The sequence below is a fragment of the Herpailurus yagouaroundi genome, unplaced genomic scaffold (assembly GCF_014898765.1).
Source record: "Herpailurus yagouaroundi ecotype Mexico unplaced genomic scaffold, PumYag 222, whole genome shotgun sequence".
Classification (NCBI taxonomy): Eukaryota; Metazoa; Chordata; class Mammalia; order Carnivora; family Felidae; genus Herpailurus; species Herpailurus yagouaroundi.
In genome coordinates, this window is record NW_024412453.1 from 9,868,185 (window position 1) to 9,885,985 (window position 17,801).

The 17,801-nt window shown below is 48.3% G+C and overlaps 1 protein-coding gene across 2 annotated transcripts; it reads right to left on the reverse strand.

The window, feature by feature from the left end:
• Nucleotides 1-3,779: 3,779 nt before the first annotated feature.
• Nucleotides 3,780-17,593, reverse strand: TNFRSF17 (TNF receptor superfamily member 17). 2 transcript variants are annotated; one of them, XM_040459017.1, is made up of 4 exons: nucleotides 17,438-17,593; nucleotides 14,610-14,664; nucleotides 6,375-6,506; nucleotides 3,780-4,581 (listed from the first exon to the last, which is right to left on the reverse strand). In XM_040459017.1, exons 1-4 carry the CDS (start codon nucleotides 17,519-17,521, stop codon nucleotides 4,301-4,303), a joined length of 552 nt encoding a protein of 183 aa, XP_040314951.1. In that variant the 5' UTR covers nucleotides 17,522-17,593; the 3' UTR covers nucleotides 3,780-4,300. The 2 variants fall into 2 exon arrangements, with proteins under 2 accessions (XP_040314951.1, XP_040314953.1); XM_040459019.1 differs by lacking the exons at nucleotides 14,610-14,664; nucleotides 17,438-17,593 and adding an exon at nucleotides 6,863-7,169.
• Between the last annotated feature and the right edge of the window lie 208 nt (nucleotides 17,594-17,801).

Sequence of the window (17,801 nt, forward strand, 5' to 3'; positions counted from 1 at the left end):
CGCTGCCGCCACTGCCGCCGCCGGGCTCCAGACAGGCCGGGAGACAGCGCGCCGCCCCGCCCGCCCGCCCCGCCCCGGAAGTGGGGCGCCGCCGCCGCCGACCCGCCCACCGACCCGGAAGGTAAACAGGGGAGCCGGCGGGGCGGTGGTGCGGCGGGGGCCGGGACGGGTCAGAGGCGCCCGCAGGGCCACGCGGTGGTGCGAGAGCAACGCTTTCCTCCTGGGCCCACATCCCCGTCGGGAGACCGTGGCCAGGCCACGAGAAATGGGCCAACACCTTTCCAGAGAGTAATAGGAGCTGAGAAGGGAAATAAGAAAGGGGAATGGGCCAAAGCGTGGGAACGGGGGGAGGCGGACGGTTCTGGAGGGCGCCTCTAAGGAGACGACCTTTGAGCCCAGACCGGGATGATGGCTGGGAGACGGTCGGGGAAGATGGCGCAGGAAAAATGTTCCAGAAGGAACGGCAAACGCCAAGGCCCTGACTTGAAGGGTTGACTGGAGCCAGAGGGTGAGTGAGAAGAGAGTGTTCAAAGAGAGGAGATAGGAGAACTGGGCGGAGGGCCTTGAGGGCCGTGCTGAGGGGCCTGGACTCTTCTGTGTTCTGTGTAGCTCTTACGTAGGTAAGGGAACTAGAAGGATTGCAAGAAGTGAAGCAGAAGAGTGACACGATCTGAATTAGGTGCTAAGACGATCGCTCTTCCTGGATTGAGAATGAGTTTTAGAGGAACAGGCTGGAAAGAAGGCAGCTGGTTAGGGAGCCATTTCAGTCAGTTGCCCAGCGAGAAATAATACGCCTGGGGCTACGGTGGTGACATTGGAGATGAAGTCGCATGAATGATGTGCCAACACGTGCGCATAATATAAAGCCCAGGTTACTGCCCATTTTACAGATTGGGGAGAAAGGACCCAGAAAGGCTAAAAGGGCATTTTTCCTCTTTGTCCTGTCCTCAACTGGGAGTAACAATGTATTTTACGTCACAACCCAGTACACGCATGCGTGGTTAAAGGAGACGTTTTAACAAAGTTCTGTGGGTAGTGTATTCTCTCCTGTTTTTTTCTTTCTTTCTTTCTCTTTCTTTCTTTCTCTTTTCTTTCTTTCTTTCTCTTTCTTTCCCTTCCTTCCTTCCTTCCTTCCTTTCATGCTGACTGAGACCGTTGATTGATCCGCTGATAAATCTTGACCCACAGTTAAGAACACTGAATTGAGGGACCAGACCCCACAGGGAAATGGAGCCGCAATTCCAGCCCAGTTCTGTGTGATGCACAGCCGGCTGGTCTTCCTACTACACTGCCTCTCAACACAAAACCTCTGGCCCCTGGGAATTGATCTTTTGGGTTCAACAGAGGTCAAGGGCTCTTTGGAGAAGGTTGCCGGGCAGCATTATTTAGTGGGGGGCACCTGGGTGGCTCAGTCCGGCAAGCATCCGACTCTTGGTTTCAGATCAGGTCATGATCTCACAGTTGCGTAAGTTCAAGCCCGGTATCGGGATCTGCACTGACATTGCAGAGCCTGCTTGGGATTCATTTTCTCTCTCTCTCTCTCTCTCTCTCTCTCTCTCTCTCTCTCTCTCTCTCCCCCTCCCCCTCCTTCCCCTGTTTACACTCTCTGTCTCTCTCAAAAATAAATAAACTTAAAAAAGTAATAATATGATAGCAGAAGAGGGGAAAGCACCAAAGCCCGGCTACAGAAGAGCTAAGCAGATCATGGCCCACTTCACAAGGAATCTCTTGGAGTAGTTGAAAATGCTAATTATAAAGTCGGAAACCCAGAGAAAAGCCAATGATAATACATTAAGTAAGAAAAAGCCCACGCAAATTAGTCTGTATGCCATGATTACAAACATGCGAAATATGGCTATATGTAGGGACTGAGAGAACGTAAAGATGAAAATACTTTAAAAACAAAAAAAAACAAAACAAAACAAAACAAAAAACCCACCAGACAAGAGGAAAGAGGGAAATAAGCCATAGGAGACTGTTAAGGATAGAGAACAAACTGAGGGTTGATGGGAGAGAAGTGGGTGGGGGCTGGGTATTATGGAGGGCACGTATGATGAGCACTGAGTTGTTTGTAAGTGATGAATCACTGAATTCTACTGATAACCAATATTGCACTGTATGTTAACTACCTAGAATTTAAATAAAAATTTAAAGGAAAAAGAAGGGCACCTGGGTGGCTGAGTCCGTGAAGCATCCAACTTGATTTTGGCTCAGGGCACTGTCACATGATTTGTGAGATTGAGCCCTGTGCCGGGCTCCCTGCTTGGGATTCTCTCTCCCTTCTCCCTCTCTCTGTGCCCCTCCCCTGCTCCCTCTCTCTCGTTCTCTCTCTCCCTCAAAATAAATAAACTTGTTATTCTGAAGAGTCTGTGTATCTACATCTACCCCCTGCACACCCCCACCCCTAATGAGGTCCACCTGCCTCTGGAACCTTCAGTAAGGCAATGCACACCTGCTTCATGGAGCTGTTGTGAGCCTAACTTGTTAGACCCCCTCGTAGCACTCTGTGCCTTTTCTTCTTGGCACTTGACGCAGGGTAAGTCATTGACGTTGCAGTCTGTGCTTTATGTGTTCTGCCTCCACTCACCCCCTTTAGATACTGTGATTCCTCTTTTCTGAGATTTTAGCCCGGTCCTCAAAGACCAAGAATCAAAAGCTTAAAGTCTACAACTCTTCTTGGCCTTGAAAAACTACTTATTGAAGAGATTGTACTGGGGGGGGGGGAGGGAAGAAGGAAAAGGGTCTGGGAGAAGCTAGGAGCCACGTTCCGTATATTAAAAGGGAACATATGCCTGCTCTCAGAGATACTACAACTCAAAGGGACTAATCATTACAGCAGCATAACTGACTCAAAATATTATGAACCAGATAACTTTCATGGAAAAAATATATGTACACGTGTGTATACAACTGGGTGTGTCAGTGTGTTTTCATTCAATCCTTAAGACAATCTTATAAGGAGATACTATTATCATTCCCATTTTACAGATGGGGAAACTGAGGCATAAGTGTGTAAGTCACTTTCTCACAGTCACCCAACATTTATAACTTCTAGCAACAGAGCCAGGATTCAAACCCTGGCATAAGTGTGTAAGTCACTTTCTCACAGTCACCCAACATTTATAACTTCTAGCAACAGAGCCAGGATTCAAACCCAGGCAGTCTGGCTCCGAGAGCCAATGCCTTAACCACTGTACTGTATTGTCTCCCGTAGCCCTCAAGAGCCTAGAATGGAACCACTATGGGCCCCAAATGGAAGCCCATATCCCAAACCTGACACAAAAGTCACAATGCCCCAAGAGATCTATGCTCAGTGTACCAGTGAGCATCTTAATGATCAAAGTCAACATTACCAGAAGGCATCACCTGTTGCATAACCTTTCCATAGCACCCCAGGACCTTTATAAACAACCCCGGGAGAGGAATGCTCCCCAGTAATGACTAAAACTGTAGCCCAAAAAGATTTCGGGGAATTCGAATGGACTTCAACTGATAATGAAGAGAAAAGAGAAAAAGATCAGGATGCCTGGGTTTAAATCCTGGCTCTGCCATTTACTGGTTATGTTAAGTTGCTCTGACTTAACATCTGTAAAACGTCTTTGCCATCATCTATAACGTGGAGATAATAATCATCCACATACTTTGTGATTTGCTGTATGCATTAAGTGAGTTAGTACAGGCAAAGCATATAGAACATTCCTGGCACATTAGGCTAGGTTTTAGTTATAATTATTACTACCTGCATTCGGGTTCTGAGAGTGATACCTACTATGCCTTTGTCACAGTTTGCGGTTCCACGTTTATTTATACAATTATAATAATGCCTGATGTCTCCATTAAGCTGGAAGCTTACAAGGTCAGGAACCTTGCACTCCTGCCTCGCGCACTAAATTACCGTGGTTGACTCTAGGCTCCTCCTACCTACAGGAGTACGTAGAACAACCTTGCTTCCGTTTAATAATAAAGAGAAAATTCCAATCTGGCCTTAAATGAATGCGTGCAGGTCTAGGAGAGAAGGTGGCTACCAGAGAAATGTGTGACTATGCGATTTACACACTGCAGGGCTTTTTTTTCAGTGAGTCAAGAATTTAATCATGAAACCAAGGAAATTTATGCAGTTAGGCTCCCAACAATGAAGTAGGGAAGTATAGCCAACATAACGATTGGCTGGAATTACAGGACCAAAAAAGCTCTATCGGCAACTGACACATACAATCATCCTAAAGAGATGGGATACATCGCCCTTCTGCCTTCTGACAAAAGATGCTCAAAGCAGCTCGATACCAGGCGACATGGTCAATTATCTGGTAAAAATGGATCTTTCCATCTCTGTGACACTAGCTACCAGGCTATTGCAGTAGTCATTTGTTTTCGTGGTGACGAGAATGGTTGCACCTTCCTCCATAGCTGGGAGCGGAAAGGAATGGTCAGAATCGACCGTGGATTTGTTCTTGACACAGTCTTCACAGGTACATTCTTCGACTGTGTACTCCAGGCCCCTCGAGAAGAGTACTTTCGCTCCAGTCCTGCTTTCACGGCTCTCGCGTTGGTCAGCCTCTGCCTCGTTCCGGAGAGCCGATCCTGGTGATGCGGAAACAGAACCGTTAACCTGAACTCCCCAGGTGGTTGACAGGTGGGTCACGACAGTCTCAGCAACACACATTAGGGCTCAAAGCAATGCAGACAGATCTACAAAACAAGTGAGTATGTTTGCACCAGAAGTCACGAACCGACGGGCCACAGCGGGTTTGGAGACAGAGTCTGTTTAGGCCACACAGTGTTTTCTAGTGTTTGCTTACATGTTCTGTTGGCCCACATTTAGAAATCAAGAGATGTTTTTTACAAGGGGTGGTGGGGGGCGCCAGGTGGCTGAGTCGGTTGAGTGTCCAAATTCGGCTCAGGCTATGATCTTACGGTTGGTGGGTTCGAGCCCCGCATCGGGCTCTGGGCTGACAGCTCAGAGCCTGGAGCCTGCTTCCGATTCTGTGTCTCCCCCTATCTCTCTGCCCCTCGCCCGCCCATGTCTCCCCCCCCCCCCCCCCCCCCTCTCTCCTTCAACAATAAGTAAACATTAAAACCGTTTTTAATAAATAAATAATTTCTACAAGAGTTTAAAAAATTCCAGAGGTGTCCCATACAAATCTAGAGGACTGGTCTCTTTAAAACAACAACAACAATAAAACGTGGCAACTTGGAGCTAACATTCCTCCACGGAAACAAATGGCCAGAGTCAAGAGCACCAGTCTCCTTCAGAAGGGCAGCCACGGCTGAAGTCTCCACCTGGCCCACTGCATTCACTGGGTACCCACTTGGCCCTTGGAGGCAGAGGCCCCACTTGACACACGCAAGGTGACAAATTACCATATGTTCTAGCACACCAAACCCAGCCTTTGGGCCACACTTCAGAATTCAAAGTAAAGATGCTTCTCTTACAGAGCACTTGGTAGCATATCAAATTTTTTTATCATGAATCTTTCATGATCACGTAAGGTAGGAGTTTCTATTATGTCCCCATTTATATGCCTGTGAAGGCAAGTTTCACTACTTCTCCAAGCTGCCACAGAATAACTCCATCTCCCAAAATGTTCTACTTAAAGTCACTCCCCACCTGTCTCTCAGACCCCGGCGGGAAGGGGGGGGGAGGGGGGAATAAAAAATGAATAAATTATGTAAAACAGCCATCCAACTCTCTTCACTGCACTAGGAAGCAAATGAGGTGAGTGCTTTACAGGTTATGGACGGAAAATAAGTGCATAAGCAAATAAGCCAATGGCTGCAAAGTGTTTGGGGATCAGATCACAGACAAAGGTGCTACAGAAATATTTTTTTCTTAAAAAGCCCTTAAGTAGAGCATTCATTTCTCTGAGGCCGCTTCTCTACCGCCTAATAAAGATAATAATCTTTGAAATGACTCCTCAAACAATCTAATGACAACTGGTTATTATTCATTTCTAGCATCATTTGGGCAGCAAAATGTTCACCCAAGCAAATAGCACTTAACATTTGTATTAAAAATATGGCCAGGGATCTTGCCAAATACATTTTTCCTGATGGTCGTCAACCTGGCTAGCAGTTTCTGCACATCCAGTCAAGGTGCGAACTTTGGTCAAAGAGCTGGATGTTTGCCAAGAAAACCTTAGTACGTCAAAAGAGTAATTACCAAGGGAAGTATCTGGGGGAAGGATGACATTGTAGGGTACCTCCAGAGAAGATACAAACACCGAAAACTCCAAAAGTTCGTTTAACATAACTGTCCTCTAACACACTCAAAAGGACTTTAACCAAATGAAATAACATGAAAAAAGGACGAGGAACTGAAACTCACAATAGCCAGCTCTTGGAAATAGATTTCAAAGAGGGACCATCAAACCAACCTGTGTTTTTAAACGCGTCCTTTGATGGTTCAGAGCTCATCTTCCTTAGCAAGAACATCAACACGAAAACCGTCAAAGAAACTGTCAAGCTCAGGCCCAGACAGGTCCAGAGAATCGTATTTGTTCCTTTCACTGCATTAAAACAATATCAGAGAGATAATGAACTGACAACGGGATATCCACATCAAGCAAAGGTGATCTGTCCTCCAATCCCCCTAATTCATCAGCACGGATTTGTAGATTCTAAATAACACTTAATTAGAAGAGTCGGTAAAACCTATGTTGCTAACGGTGCCGAATAAAACTGAGTTCACTTCTGAATAATTACTTGGCTCCGCTTGGCAGTTAAACGCTCGCCTTGTTTCCTTGCACTTTTTGATTCAGAAGATCTCACCATCTTTCCTGTAACGTTTCTTCTTTGAGTAAAGAGCCGACGTAGAGAAACTCCTTGACACGAATGAATTAATTGTTTAAGCGGAACTACTTACTTGCGTTGCAATAGCGCTGGCATGGTGAGGGAGGGGTGTTAAGACATCGAAGGTGACAAGGTTTGCAAACATTAAGCAACCTGTCAAAATATTCATTTTGGAAGCACGGCTGAGCCATCCGGAACTGGATCGCAAAAAGAAAGAAGCAAACCTCAGAACCAACAGCATGGAAGGACAAGTAAAATCTCGTCAAGAAGTCCGCAGCAAACGTTAACGACAGCAGCTAGGGTGTCGAGGGTGAAAAAGCACTTCACCACGATGACTTAGTTCTTGCGGGGGCTGTCTCCCCGTACTGTGGTGAAGGATTTGAATACCAGCTCCAATTCCAGATTCTAAGTTTGAGACCTAGGGGTGGGGCAAGAGGTAGAGTGGAAATACCAAGGACAAACCAGACCTGAAACAGAAACTGCTTATTTATAGAGGAAATGTCTATAAATAAGCCAGGTGACAGTTGCAAGACGCAGGCAAGCCTGAGGCGTCAGGCAGAAAGGTTTGAAAACCGTTTGGGGCCCATCTGTTAAAGAGCTGTGCTGTGTGATCGGCCCCAGGGAGACAGATGAGATGAGGTCTGTGCCCCTTAAGAACTTAAAATCTAACGGCGGGGTGGGGGGAATAGAAATCCACTCAACCACGGAGCGTAGTAAAAGCTGATGGCCTGTGAAAAAGGGAAAAAGGAGTCAAGCTCGGCTACCACGTTTCCGACCCGTGAAGAATTCCAACAGAAACAGGGACGTCCAGGCTAAAAGCGAAGTTGGGAAGAGGGTTGAGGGGAAGAAAAGTTTGGGGTATCAGGAGTAACGCGAGCGGTAGCGGTAACGTAGCCCACACAACGCTGTCAAAAACTTAGGAAATGCAAATGAGCAGACAGAAAAGTCATCCACAGTCCCAGCATCCAGAAAGAGTCAACGCGTTGATGTACCAGAGAGGTTGCAAACAGGCCTGCTGCCGTGTCGTTGGATCAACCGCTGATATAAATCTTTCTGGAAGGGTTTCTGAAGATCGATGATAGATAGGGCGCATTTTCTTCTTAATCTAAATGCATTTGCGTTTGCTTTTAGCCATACTGAGTAGGATACCCATAGAGAGATATCCGGAGAGGTCAGCCAGAAATTCAGGACTCGATTAAAATGCAAGAAAGAGGCGCCTGGGTGGCGCAGTCGGTTAAACGTCCGACTTCAGCCAGGTCACGATCTCGCGGTCCGGGAGTTCGAGCCCCACGTCGGGCTCTGGGCTGATGGCTCAGAGCCTGGAGCCTGTTTCCGATTCTGTGTCTCCCTCTCTCTCTGCCCCTCCCCCGTTCATGCTCTGTCTCTCTCTGTCCCAAAAAAATAAATAAACGTTAAAAAAAATTTTTTTTTTAAATGCAAGAAAATGACAAACTCCAGATCCAGTACAGTAATTATCTCTGGGGTACAGGGAGGATACAAAAGAGACTCATTTTTATTAAGCCGAGTGGTGGATACATTGATAGCTGCTGTGGAATTCTTTTGTTGTATTATTTGTTATTCTTTTTTTTTAATGTGTTTATTTTGAGAGAGACAGAGACAGAGCGAGTGGGGGAAGGGCAGAGAGAGAGGGAACAAGGGAGAGAATCCCAAGTAGGCTCCAAGCGGCCAGCGAAGTGCATCCCCCCACACCCCATGTGGAGCTCGAACCCACGAAACCGTGAGATCTTGACCTGAGCTGAAACCAAGAGTCAGATGCTTAACCGACTGAGCCACCCAGGTACCGTTATTCTTTGTTATTCTTAACACCTTTTCATATTTTTTTAAATGGTACATAATAAATATTAAAATAGTGATAATAGGGGCGCCTGGTTGGCTCAGTCGGTTAAGCCTCCCACGTCGGCTCAGGTCATGATCTCACAGTTCTTGAGTTCGAGCCCCACATCGGGCTCTGCGCTGACAGCTCGGAGCCTGTTGCCCGCTTCAGATTCTGTGTTTCCCTCTCTCTCTGCCCCTCCCCGTCTCGCACTCTGTCTCTCTCTTTCTCTCAAAAATAAATAAACATTAAAAAAAATTAAAATAAATAAAAGAGTGATAACAACATAAAATGCAGGAATTAAGAACAACCCTTTTTTTTTTTTAAATGAAGGGTTGGAGCCTAAAAGAGAGCGTGAATTCAGATACTGATCAAAACCCCATATTCCTGTGGGGTCCGGGCAGTGAGGTAAACACATGTGACGCCTGGGTGGGCCAAGGACTGACCCAGAAGTTTCCATTCCATCCAGCTCCCGCCAGACAATAAGGCAGACAAAGGTCACAGGAACAGCACACACGGAGAAGCTAGGAGGACAAAGATCATCCGCCGTAGGAGCCAAGCGAGGAGACTTTCAGAACGGGATGGGCAGTGAGGTCAAATCCTACAGAAAAGCCGGAGCTGACACACCAAGGCACGAGGTCACCGGTGTCCTCTGAGGATATCCATGGGCGGAAGTCATATGATAAGTCTTCAACGAGTGGGGAGAAAGGGAAGCAGTCAGTGTGGGCGATGCCTCGGGGCGACCAAAGCTGTGTTAACTCTGGGGAAGGAAGGCACTGTTGTTTGTGACAGATGGGCTCGCTCAGGGGCCTGACATCAGGTGCAGAAGGATGTTCGCTGCCACGTCATTCGTATTCACGAAAGCCTGTCCGTCGGTGGGGGCCTCACAGTGGAATACTACGCAGCCGTCCAAAAGAATGCGCTAGATGCGTTCTGATACGAACACTACATCACTGAGTGGAAAATCCAAGTTACCGAGCAGGTGTGTAATGCGTTCTGCTGACAGCAGGTGGACAGAGTAAAATATAGAAGGTATATAGAGGTAGAGACACAAGATAAGTCTGGAAAGATACCCAGAAAACTGATCGCAATTACTGACAAGAGACAGGAAGTATAGGCTGGGAAAAAGACTTCGCTTTCGTTGAAAAATCGTTGGTACAAAAATCATTCTTTTGGAAGAATCATTCTTTAAATAAGAATCGCTTTTTTAAAGGACGGTGTCTTAGTTCATTCAGGCCGCTCTGTGCAGAATACTACAGAATACAGTTCTGTTACGGAAAACAGAAATGCAGTTCTCACAGATTCAGCACCTGGTGAGAGCCCGCTTCCTGAACCTAGGGAGAATCCCAGAACTCAGGCAGAAATAGGGAAATCTAAGGGAAAAGCTAAACTGGCCACAATCCTCCAGCACGGAAGAAGCAAGAGATTTCTCTACAGTCTCTTTTACACGGACACTAATCAGGGGTGCCTGGGTGGCTCAGCCGATTAAGCATCTGACTCTTGGTTTCGGCTCAGGTCATGATCTCACAGTTGGTGAGTTCCAGCCCCGCATCGGGCTCTGTGTTGGCCAGTGCAGAGCCTGCTTGGGATTCTGTCTCTCTCCCTCTCTCTCTCGGCCTGTCCCCCACTCTCTCTCTGTCTCAAAATAAATAAACTTACCCCACCTCCCAGTACCATCACATTAATGATTAGGTTTCAACATGAACGGGGGGCTGGGGGGAGGGGAGACACAAACATTCAGTCTGTAGAAGGAGGGGCTTTTGGAAAAGGAAAGAAGGTAGAGCAAAAGGCATGAACAGCCTGGACCAAGGGAAAGGGGATAAAGATTAAAGATGTCAGAGAGACCCCTGATGGGCAGCATCTGGGCCACCGGGAGTCCTGAAAGCCAAAAGCACCAAGGGAAGCATCTCCCAGCCCCCACTGGGCTCCCACTGAGCAGGGAAGGCCTGCACAGTTGTTCTTAACCACCTGCGAGCCTCTCGGCTTCGCTTCGAGAAGCCCAGGGACAGCTCCACCCGCAGAGAGATCTGGCAGACCCTTCCTGGCGGGCCACCAAGCTTCTCCAATGTGCAGGCTAGGCTCCTGGGAACCAGGGCCAAGAGGCTCATCTTGCGTCACGCCTTTGTCCTCAGAACATGTTCTCTCTCCCAGTCATTCCAAGCTTGAACAGAGAGAGCACCAAGGCGGTGGGTCAGCCCGGAAAGGGTTTTGATGGAAACCTGCTGAGACTCCCCAGGACGCGCACCACCCCCCCTCACTCCGCTTCCCCAAGGCTGCTGTGCAGTGTGTCCAGCTCTGCCTTTGATCCTGTGGGGGGAAGCCTGTGATCCTTCCAATAAACTCCCCTTGCAGCTTGGGTTCGCCAAAGTCAGTTTGGGTTGGCGGCTAGCAATCTAAAACTAAAACTAAAATCTTTAGCCACATTAACCGATTTTTAGCTGATCACTCCACTTATGTCTGAAATGACAACAGACACAGACTGGGGGAAGGCGTGCCCTCTCCTTTGCTCCTCAAGAGGGGAGCGACTAGTTAATTCTGACATCTCAGGGTCAGTTGGTCCACCTGCGGGACAGGTAAGGAGATGGGGAAATAGAGACTAGGAGGAAACAGAGATAAGTGTGCAAAAGAGGTTGGGAGATGTCATACTAGTCAGGACACAGTGAAATCACATAAAATCACATAAAAACTCAAAAAGGAATTTATCAGCGTCCAGCTGAGAAATCCAGAGGTAGAATCGGTTCTAGTAGCTTGAGTTTTGTCTTAGTATCTGGTTTCTCTCTGTCACTTGGTTCAGCAATGCCATCTTCTGGGTCTTGCCTCAATTCTTGGGCCCTCACCTCATGGTCACAACAAAGCTGCAGCACCTCCAGACCTCACGCCTCCTATTCCTGCCAAACCCTCTCCAGGGTCATCTCATCTGCTTCTCTGTGAGTGGGGTTTTTTTTTTTAATGTTTAAAATGTTTAATATTTATTTTTGAGAGAGAGAGAGAGGAGAGAGAGAATCTCGAGCAGGCACTACGTTATCAGAGCAGAGTCCGTTATAGGGCTGAAACCCACCAACCGTGAAATCATGACCTGAGCCGAAACCAAGAGCTAGCTGGATGCTTAACCGACCGAGCCACCCAGGTGCCCTTGTTTCCATGGTTTTAAATGTGTTAACTTCCGAATCTACAAATGCAACAACTTTGCCCCTGAAATCCAGACCCATCTACTAACTGACTACTTGATATCTCTACTTCCAAGTTTAAGAAGCACCTCAAACTTTATTGAAGAGCATTTGGATTTGCAACAAGGGAGAGAGTGCACGCTGCCTTTACCAAACGTACCTGGTCACGGAATCCCTTTTTTCAAGGACCACCTATGAACATTTAGGAATGTATGCTTCATGGAACACAATTTGAGAAAAATGAGTCCGGATTAGCTCCACGATTCCCCCCAGGTCTCAAAGACTGTGACGTAGGGACTTAGCGGACCAACATTTAAAATAAGGATTTTTTTTTTCAACGTTTATTTATTTTTGGGACAGAGAGAGACAGAGCATGAACGGGGGAGGGGCAGAGAGAGAGGGAGACACAGAATCGGAAACAGGCTCCAGGCTCTGAGCCATCAGCCCAGAGCCCGACGCGGGGCTCGAACTCCCGGACCGCGAGATCGTGACCTGGCTGAAGTCGGACGCTCAACCGACTGCGCCAACCAGGCGCCCCTAAAATAAGGATTTTTTAAAGTTTCACGATAGAGTTTGTTGATGTGATAACATCACCAAAAGACTGCTGGGTCTGACCTCACTCTACACAGGAGGAAAATACAGAAAAAAAAAAAAAAAAAAAACAAAACCAGGTGGAAAACCAACCTCCCAAGTCAGCCCCAAGCTTCTGTGCTTCCTTACAGCTCTGAAAAAGCAGAGACACTCCCTCAAACTTGAAAAGCCATTAGCACTCTCTGCAAGGAGAACTCCATCCAACCAGAAGATTCTTCTCCCTATATTATTAAACTATGATCAAGTTTGCACAGCAGAACACTTTGAACTTTAGCTCTTTTTTTTTTTTTTTTTTAACGCTTCTTTATTTTTGAGAGAGAGGCAGGGAGAGAGTGTGAGCAGGGGAGGGACAGAGAGAGAGGGAGACACACAATCCGAGGCAGGCTCCGGGCTCTGACCTGTCAGCACAGAGCCCGAGACGGGGCTCGAACTCACGAGCCACGAGATCATGACTTGAGCCGAAGTTTGACACTTAACCGACTAGGCCACCCAGGTGCCCCTTGACCTTTAGCTCTCAACTTCAAACCAAAAGTACACAATTTCTTCCAGGGACTTTAGTAGATTTTTCACTTGGAGAGAAAAATCTAAACCTGAATTAGGGTTCTCCAGAGAAACACCACCAACAGGATGTGTGTGTGTGTGTATGTGGGTGTATAACCAAACATATACATAAATATATACACAGAGACAGAGAGACTTATTATAAGAAATTGACTTACAATTAGTGAGGCTTCTAAGTTCTAAGATCTACAGCTGTCCAGCTAGAGACCCAGGAGAATCAACAGTGTTAGTGTAAATTCCAGTCCAAGAACTGGCAGGCTTGAAACCACGAAAATCCAAGAGAGATAGATAGATATTTTAAGGAATTGGCTTACACAGTTCGGGGGGCTGGCAAGTCCGAAATCCACAGGACAGGCGAGCAGGCTGAAAATTCACAAAAGACTCAAAGTCTTGAGTCAAAAATCCAGAGGCCAAGCCAGGCAGTCTGAAAACCCAAGCAGAGTTTCTAGGTTGCAGTCTTGAAGCCACATTCTTTCCTTGGGAAACTTGAGTCCTTGTGGTTAAGGCCTTCAACTGATTATATGAGGCCCACCCACATTATGGAGGGTGATCTGCTTACTTCAAAGTGTGCTCATTTAAACGTTAGTCATACCTTAAAAACACCTTCACAGCAGGGCATCTGGGTGGCTCAGTCGATTAAGCATCTGACTTCCCGCTCGGGTCGTGATCTCGCGGCTCGTGGGTTCAAGCCCCGCATGGGGTTCTGTGCTGACGGCTCAAAGGCTGGAGCCTGCTTCAGATTCTGTGTCTCCCTTTCTCTCTGCTCCTCCCCATGTGCTCTGTCTCTCTCTCCCAAAAAAAAAAATACACAAACTTAAAAAAAAAAAAAAAAACTACCCTCACAACAACACCTAGACTGTCACACTCTGGTGATCATTAGAGCTGTTACACAATATACTTCTTTCCTCTGAGTACAAGGCCAGACTGTACTTCCCATACCCCTGTTTGAAGGTACACGTGCATGTGTAACTTCCTTTGATTAAGGGAATGTAAACAGAAGACACAGAGGCTGTGCTTGATTCATCACATTTCCTTCCCTCTGCCACACAGAACGGCAAGGCCCCGATGGGCCCAAAATGTATTTGTAGGATCTCTAGCCACCAGGGTGATGGTATCTGGAGGGGGAGCCTTTGGGAAGTGGTTAAGTTTACATGAAGTCTCTAGGAGGAGGCCCTCGTGATGGGATTAGTGCCCCTAAAAGAAGAGATACCAGAGAACGTTCTCTCAAGCAATCTCACACCCCGGGAGGACACAGTGAGAAGGCGGCCAGCTACAAGCCAGAAAGAGAGCTGTCACCAGAAGCCAAGTCAGTCGGCACCGTGATCTTGGATTCCCCAACCTCCAGAGAGAAATAAAGGTCTGTTGTTTAAGCCACCTCACCTATGATATTTTGTTACATCAGCCCGAGCTAAGACAGACACACGGCGTGAGTGAAATCTGGGTGTGTTTGTTACTGCGACATGACCTCACCTCTCCTGACTGATACAGAGCCCCAAAGCCATGGAATTAACCACCGCGCAGCGCAGTCTCCTCACTGCCACTAAAAACTGCTTCCGGAGACCTGCTCTTACTGAACAAGCCCTTTCCAGCACAGTGCAGTCCAAAACGAAAGAAATCCCAAAGAACACAAAGGAACAGCAAACACTTAGCCAGAACCATTGGCCTACCAGAGCGTCCCCAAACTCCAGACGGTTTCATTTCTTCTTCAACCTGAAACAGAGCCTGGGGGAAGCGGGCCTTCGCTGAGGGGAGCTGGAGGAGATCCCCCCCCCCCACCCTCCAGCTCAGAGCCAGGATCTGAGGAAGCAGAGCCCAGAAGCCCCGCTGAGCAGCCCTGCACCAGAAGATTCCAATGCAAAGACGCTATTCCCTCCTTCTCTTCCCCTCACTTAGCTCTGAGCACATCACTCAGAAGCCTTGTTTGCTTGCGGACATGAAAAGGCTGATTTGATTCAGGGCCAAGGCTGCTCCTTCTCAGGGAAGATTCCCTTTGAAGAGGAGCACGTCTGAACTCCTGCTTTCCCTCTGGGCTATCAGAAGAGCCACATCCTGTCCGCTCTTTAGAACTTTTCCAAGTGGCTTCGCTCTGATTTCTCTGATTTCCAGAATGTCCTGCCTGCTTGCCGGTCTAAGGCTCACGGTGCGGGGGAAGGGTGATTTCTCGTTTTGCAAATCGCTGACGTCTCCCGGTGACACTTTATGTCCCCACTTGAAACACCAACAGCCCCAGGCCCCGGAACATCCTGACCGGGGTGTCCACATCGCTGAGGGATTGGAGAGGCAGAGGAAAGCCTCCCAGTCGACAGATATGACAGATACGGACCGCCTGCCCACCATGTGCTAGGCTCTGTGCTGGGCACCAGCTAGAACAGTGAGTTCCTTGTAGACGAGCTCCTGCCCTAACGGAATTGACGATCTGAGGAAGCATATCCGACCGTGCAAGTGCTTTCAAGGAAAAAGCACGCTACTGAGACCAAAAAAAGTGGGGCAGGGGTGGGGTGCAGAGAAATTTCAGTGTTAGCTGGGGGTCTTCCCAGAAGCAGTAGCCATGATGGAATTAGACCATAACAGGTTCTGCGGGGGTCGTGCTCGTGAAGGATAAAGGGAGGAAGCCAGAGGAAGGGGAGGAACCAGGAGGGGGGAGGGAAGGGCAGTCAGGTTAGGAAGGACCTCAGCCTGCCTGCAATGCAAGGGCCACAGAGGTTTGGCCAGTCTGATGGGGAGTTCTCTTTCTCTCTCTCTCTCTCTGTCTCTCTTTTTTATTTTTTATTTTTTTCCCCACATTTTTATTTATTTTTGGGACAGAGAGAGACAGAGCATGAACGGGGGAGGGGCAGAGAGAGAGGGAGACACAGAATTGGAAACAGGCTCCGAGCCATCAGCCCAGAGCCCGACGCGGGGCTCGAACTCCCGGACCGCGAGATCGTGACCTGGCTGAAGCCGGACGCTTAACCGACTGCGCCACCCAGGCGCCCCTGTCTCTCTTTTTTAAATAAGGGTTTATTCATTTTTGAGAGAGAGAGAGAGAGATTGGGGGTGGGCAGAGAGAGGGAGAGACCCAGAATCCGACACAGGCTCCAGGCTCTGAGCCATCAGCACAAAGCCCGATGCAGGGTGCAAATGCATGAACCGTGAGATCGTGACCCGAGCCGAAGTCGGATGCTCAACCAACTTGAGCCACCCAGGTGCCCCTGTTGGAGAGTTCTTGAGCCAAAGTTGGCCATCAGAGGATTCCCATGTCTTGTAGAAATGGGCCCAGGGCACTAATGCGTTTACCGTGCTCAGGCCTGGCTGGAAGCAGGCACGGGAAGCTTGGTCTCAGTGTGAAAGTACTGGTGGGGCCGCCTGGGTGGCTCCGTCAGTTAAGTGTCCAACTTCAGCTCAGGTCATGATCTCACAGTTGGTGAGTTCGAGCCCCACATAGGGCTCTCTGCTGTCAGCACAGAGCCCACTTTTGATCCTCTGTCTCCCTCTCTCTCTGTTCCCCTCAAAATAAATAAACATTAGAGAAAGAAAGAAAGAAAGAAAGAAAGAAAGAAAGAAAGAAAGAAAGAAAGAAAAGAAAAGAAAAGAAAAGAAAAGAAAAGAAAAGAAAAGAAAAGAAAAGAAAAGAAAAAAGAAAAGTGACTGACACAGCCAGGGCGGTCAGTCAAGCGTGCTCCCTTGGAGCACATCCCTGAGGTCATTTTCATGGCTGACACTTGGACTTCTCGGGTATGTTTGGGGAGCAGCCCGCCATGACTTCCATGGGTCTTACTCCCTGAGGGAAGTTCATGGTTCAAACTAAGGTCTTTGTTGGGGCGCCTGGGTGGCTCAGGCGGTTGAGCATCTGAGTCCTGATTTAGACTCAGGTCATGATCTCAGGGTCATGGGATAGAGCCCTGCATCAGTCTCCACTCTAAGTGTGGAGCTTGCTTGAGATTCTCTCTCTCTCTCTCTCTCTCTCTCTCTCTCTCTCTCTCTCTTCCTCTGACCCTCCTACCTTCTCTCTCTCAAAAAATTAAAAAAAAAAGTCACACTAAGGCCTTTGTCACTGCAGTTGGTCTTGAAGTTGCACCTGCTGATGTGGCCCAAACCTTCGCTCCTAAGAGGTGTGAACTCCTAGCGAATCACACCTTTCTCGGGCCCACTTTACTGCACGTGTTCATTCACAGTTTCAGGGGGGCAGGGAAGTGCCAGGAGGCCCCCCAACTAGATGCCCTGGGTTTCACACATATTCCTCCCTTCCCCCATCACATACAAGCACCCGTGCCTCTTTCAAGGACCAGGCCAATCACCCCCAGGAAGATGGTGATTCCCCATCTCCCCACTGGTCGGGGCACGGGTGTCCAGAGTGACTGGGCACAGCTTGTGCGGACCTCTGCTGTGTTCCCAGTTGACAGTGCATGCCCTATGGGGACCAGGACCTACCACACTGCAGAACACCCAGACTGGCAGAGACAGGAAACAGAAAATCCCCCAGTGACTCATGCTGAGCAACACCGTCCCTTGGTACCTGCACCCGCATATGCTTCCGGTCAGGGACACAGCACCCTCGGGAGGTCTCCGATTTACTGCATTTGGAAGGATGACAGCCCATCTTGCAGAGGACTGCATATCACATGGCATTTCAGCCATGACTTCAGGTGGCCTTTCCAACTCTGTAGGCGACCGGCTGCTTCTGGATGGTACAGAATATAATATGACCGGTGGTCACAGGCCCCCTCCCGGGCCTCCTTCACTGTGAAGCAAGTCCTCTGGGTGAATGCCACGTTGTGTGGGATTCCACGCCCATGGATCAGGCATTCCACGAGACTCCAGGCAGTGGTGTTACTGCCTAAGCATCTGCCAGTCGGAAAGGCCATGCTGTATCCAGACTA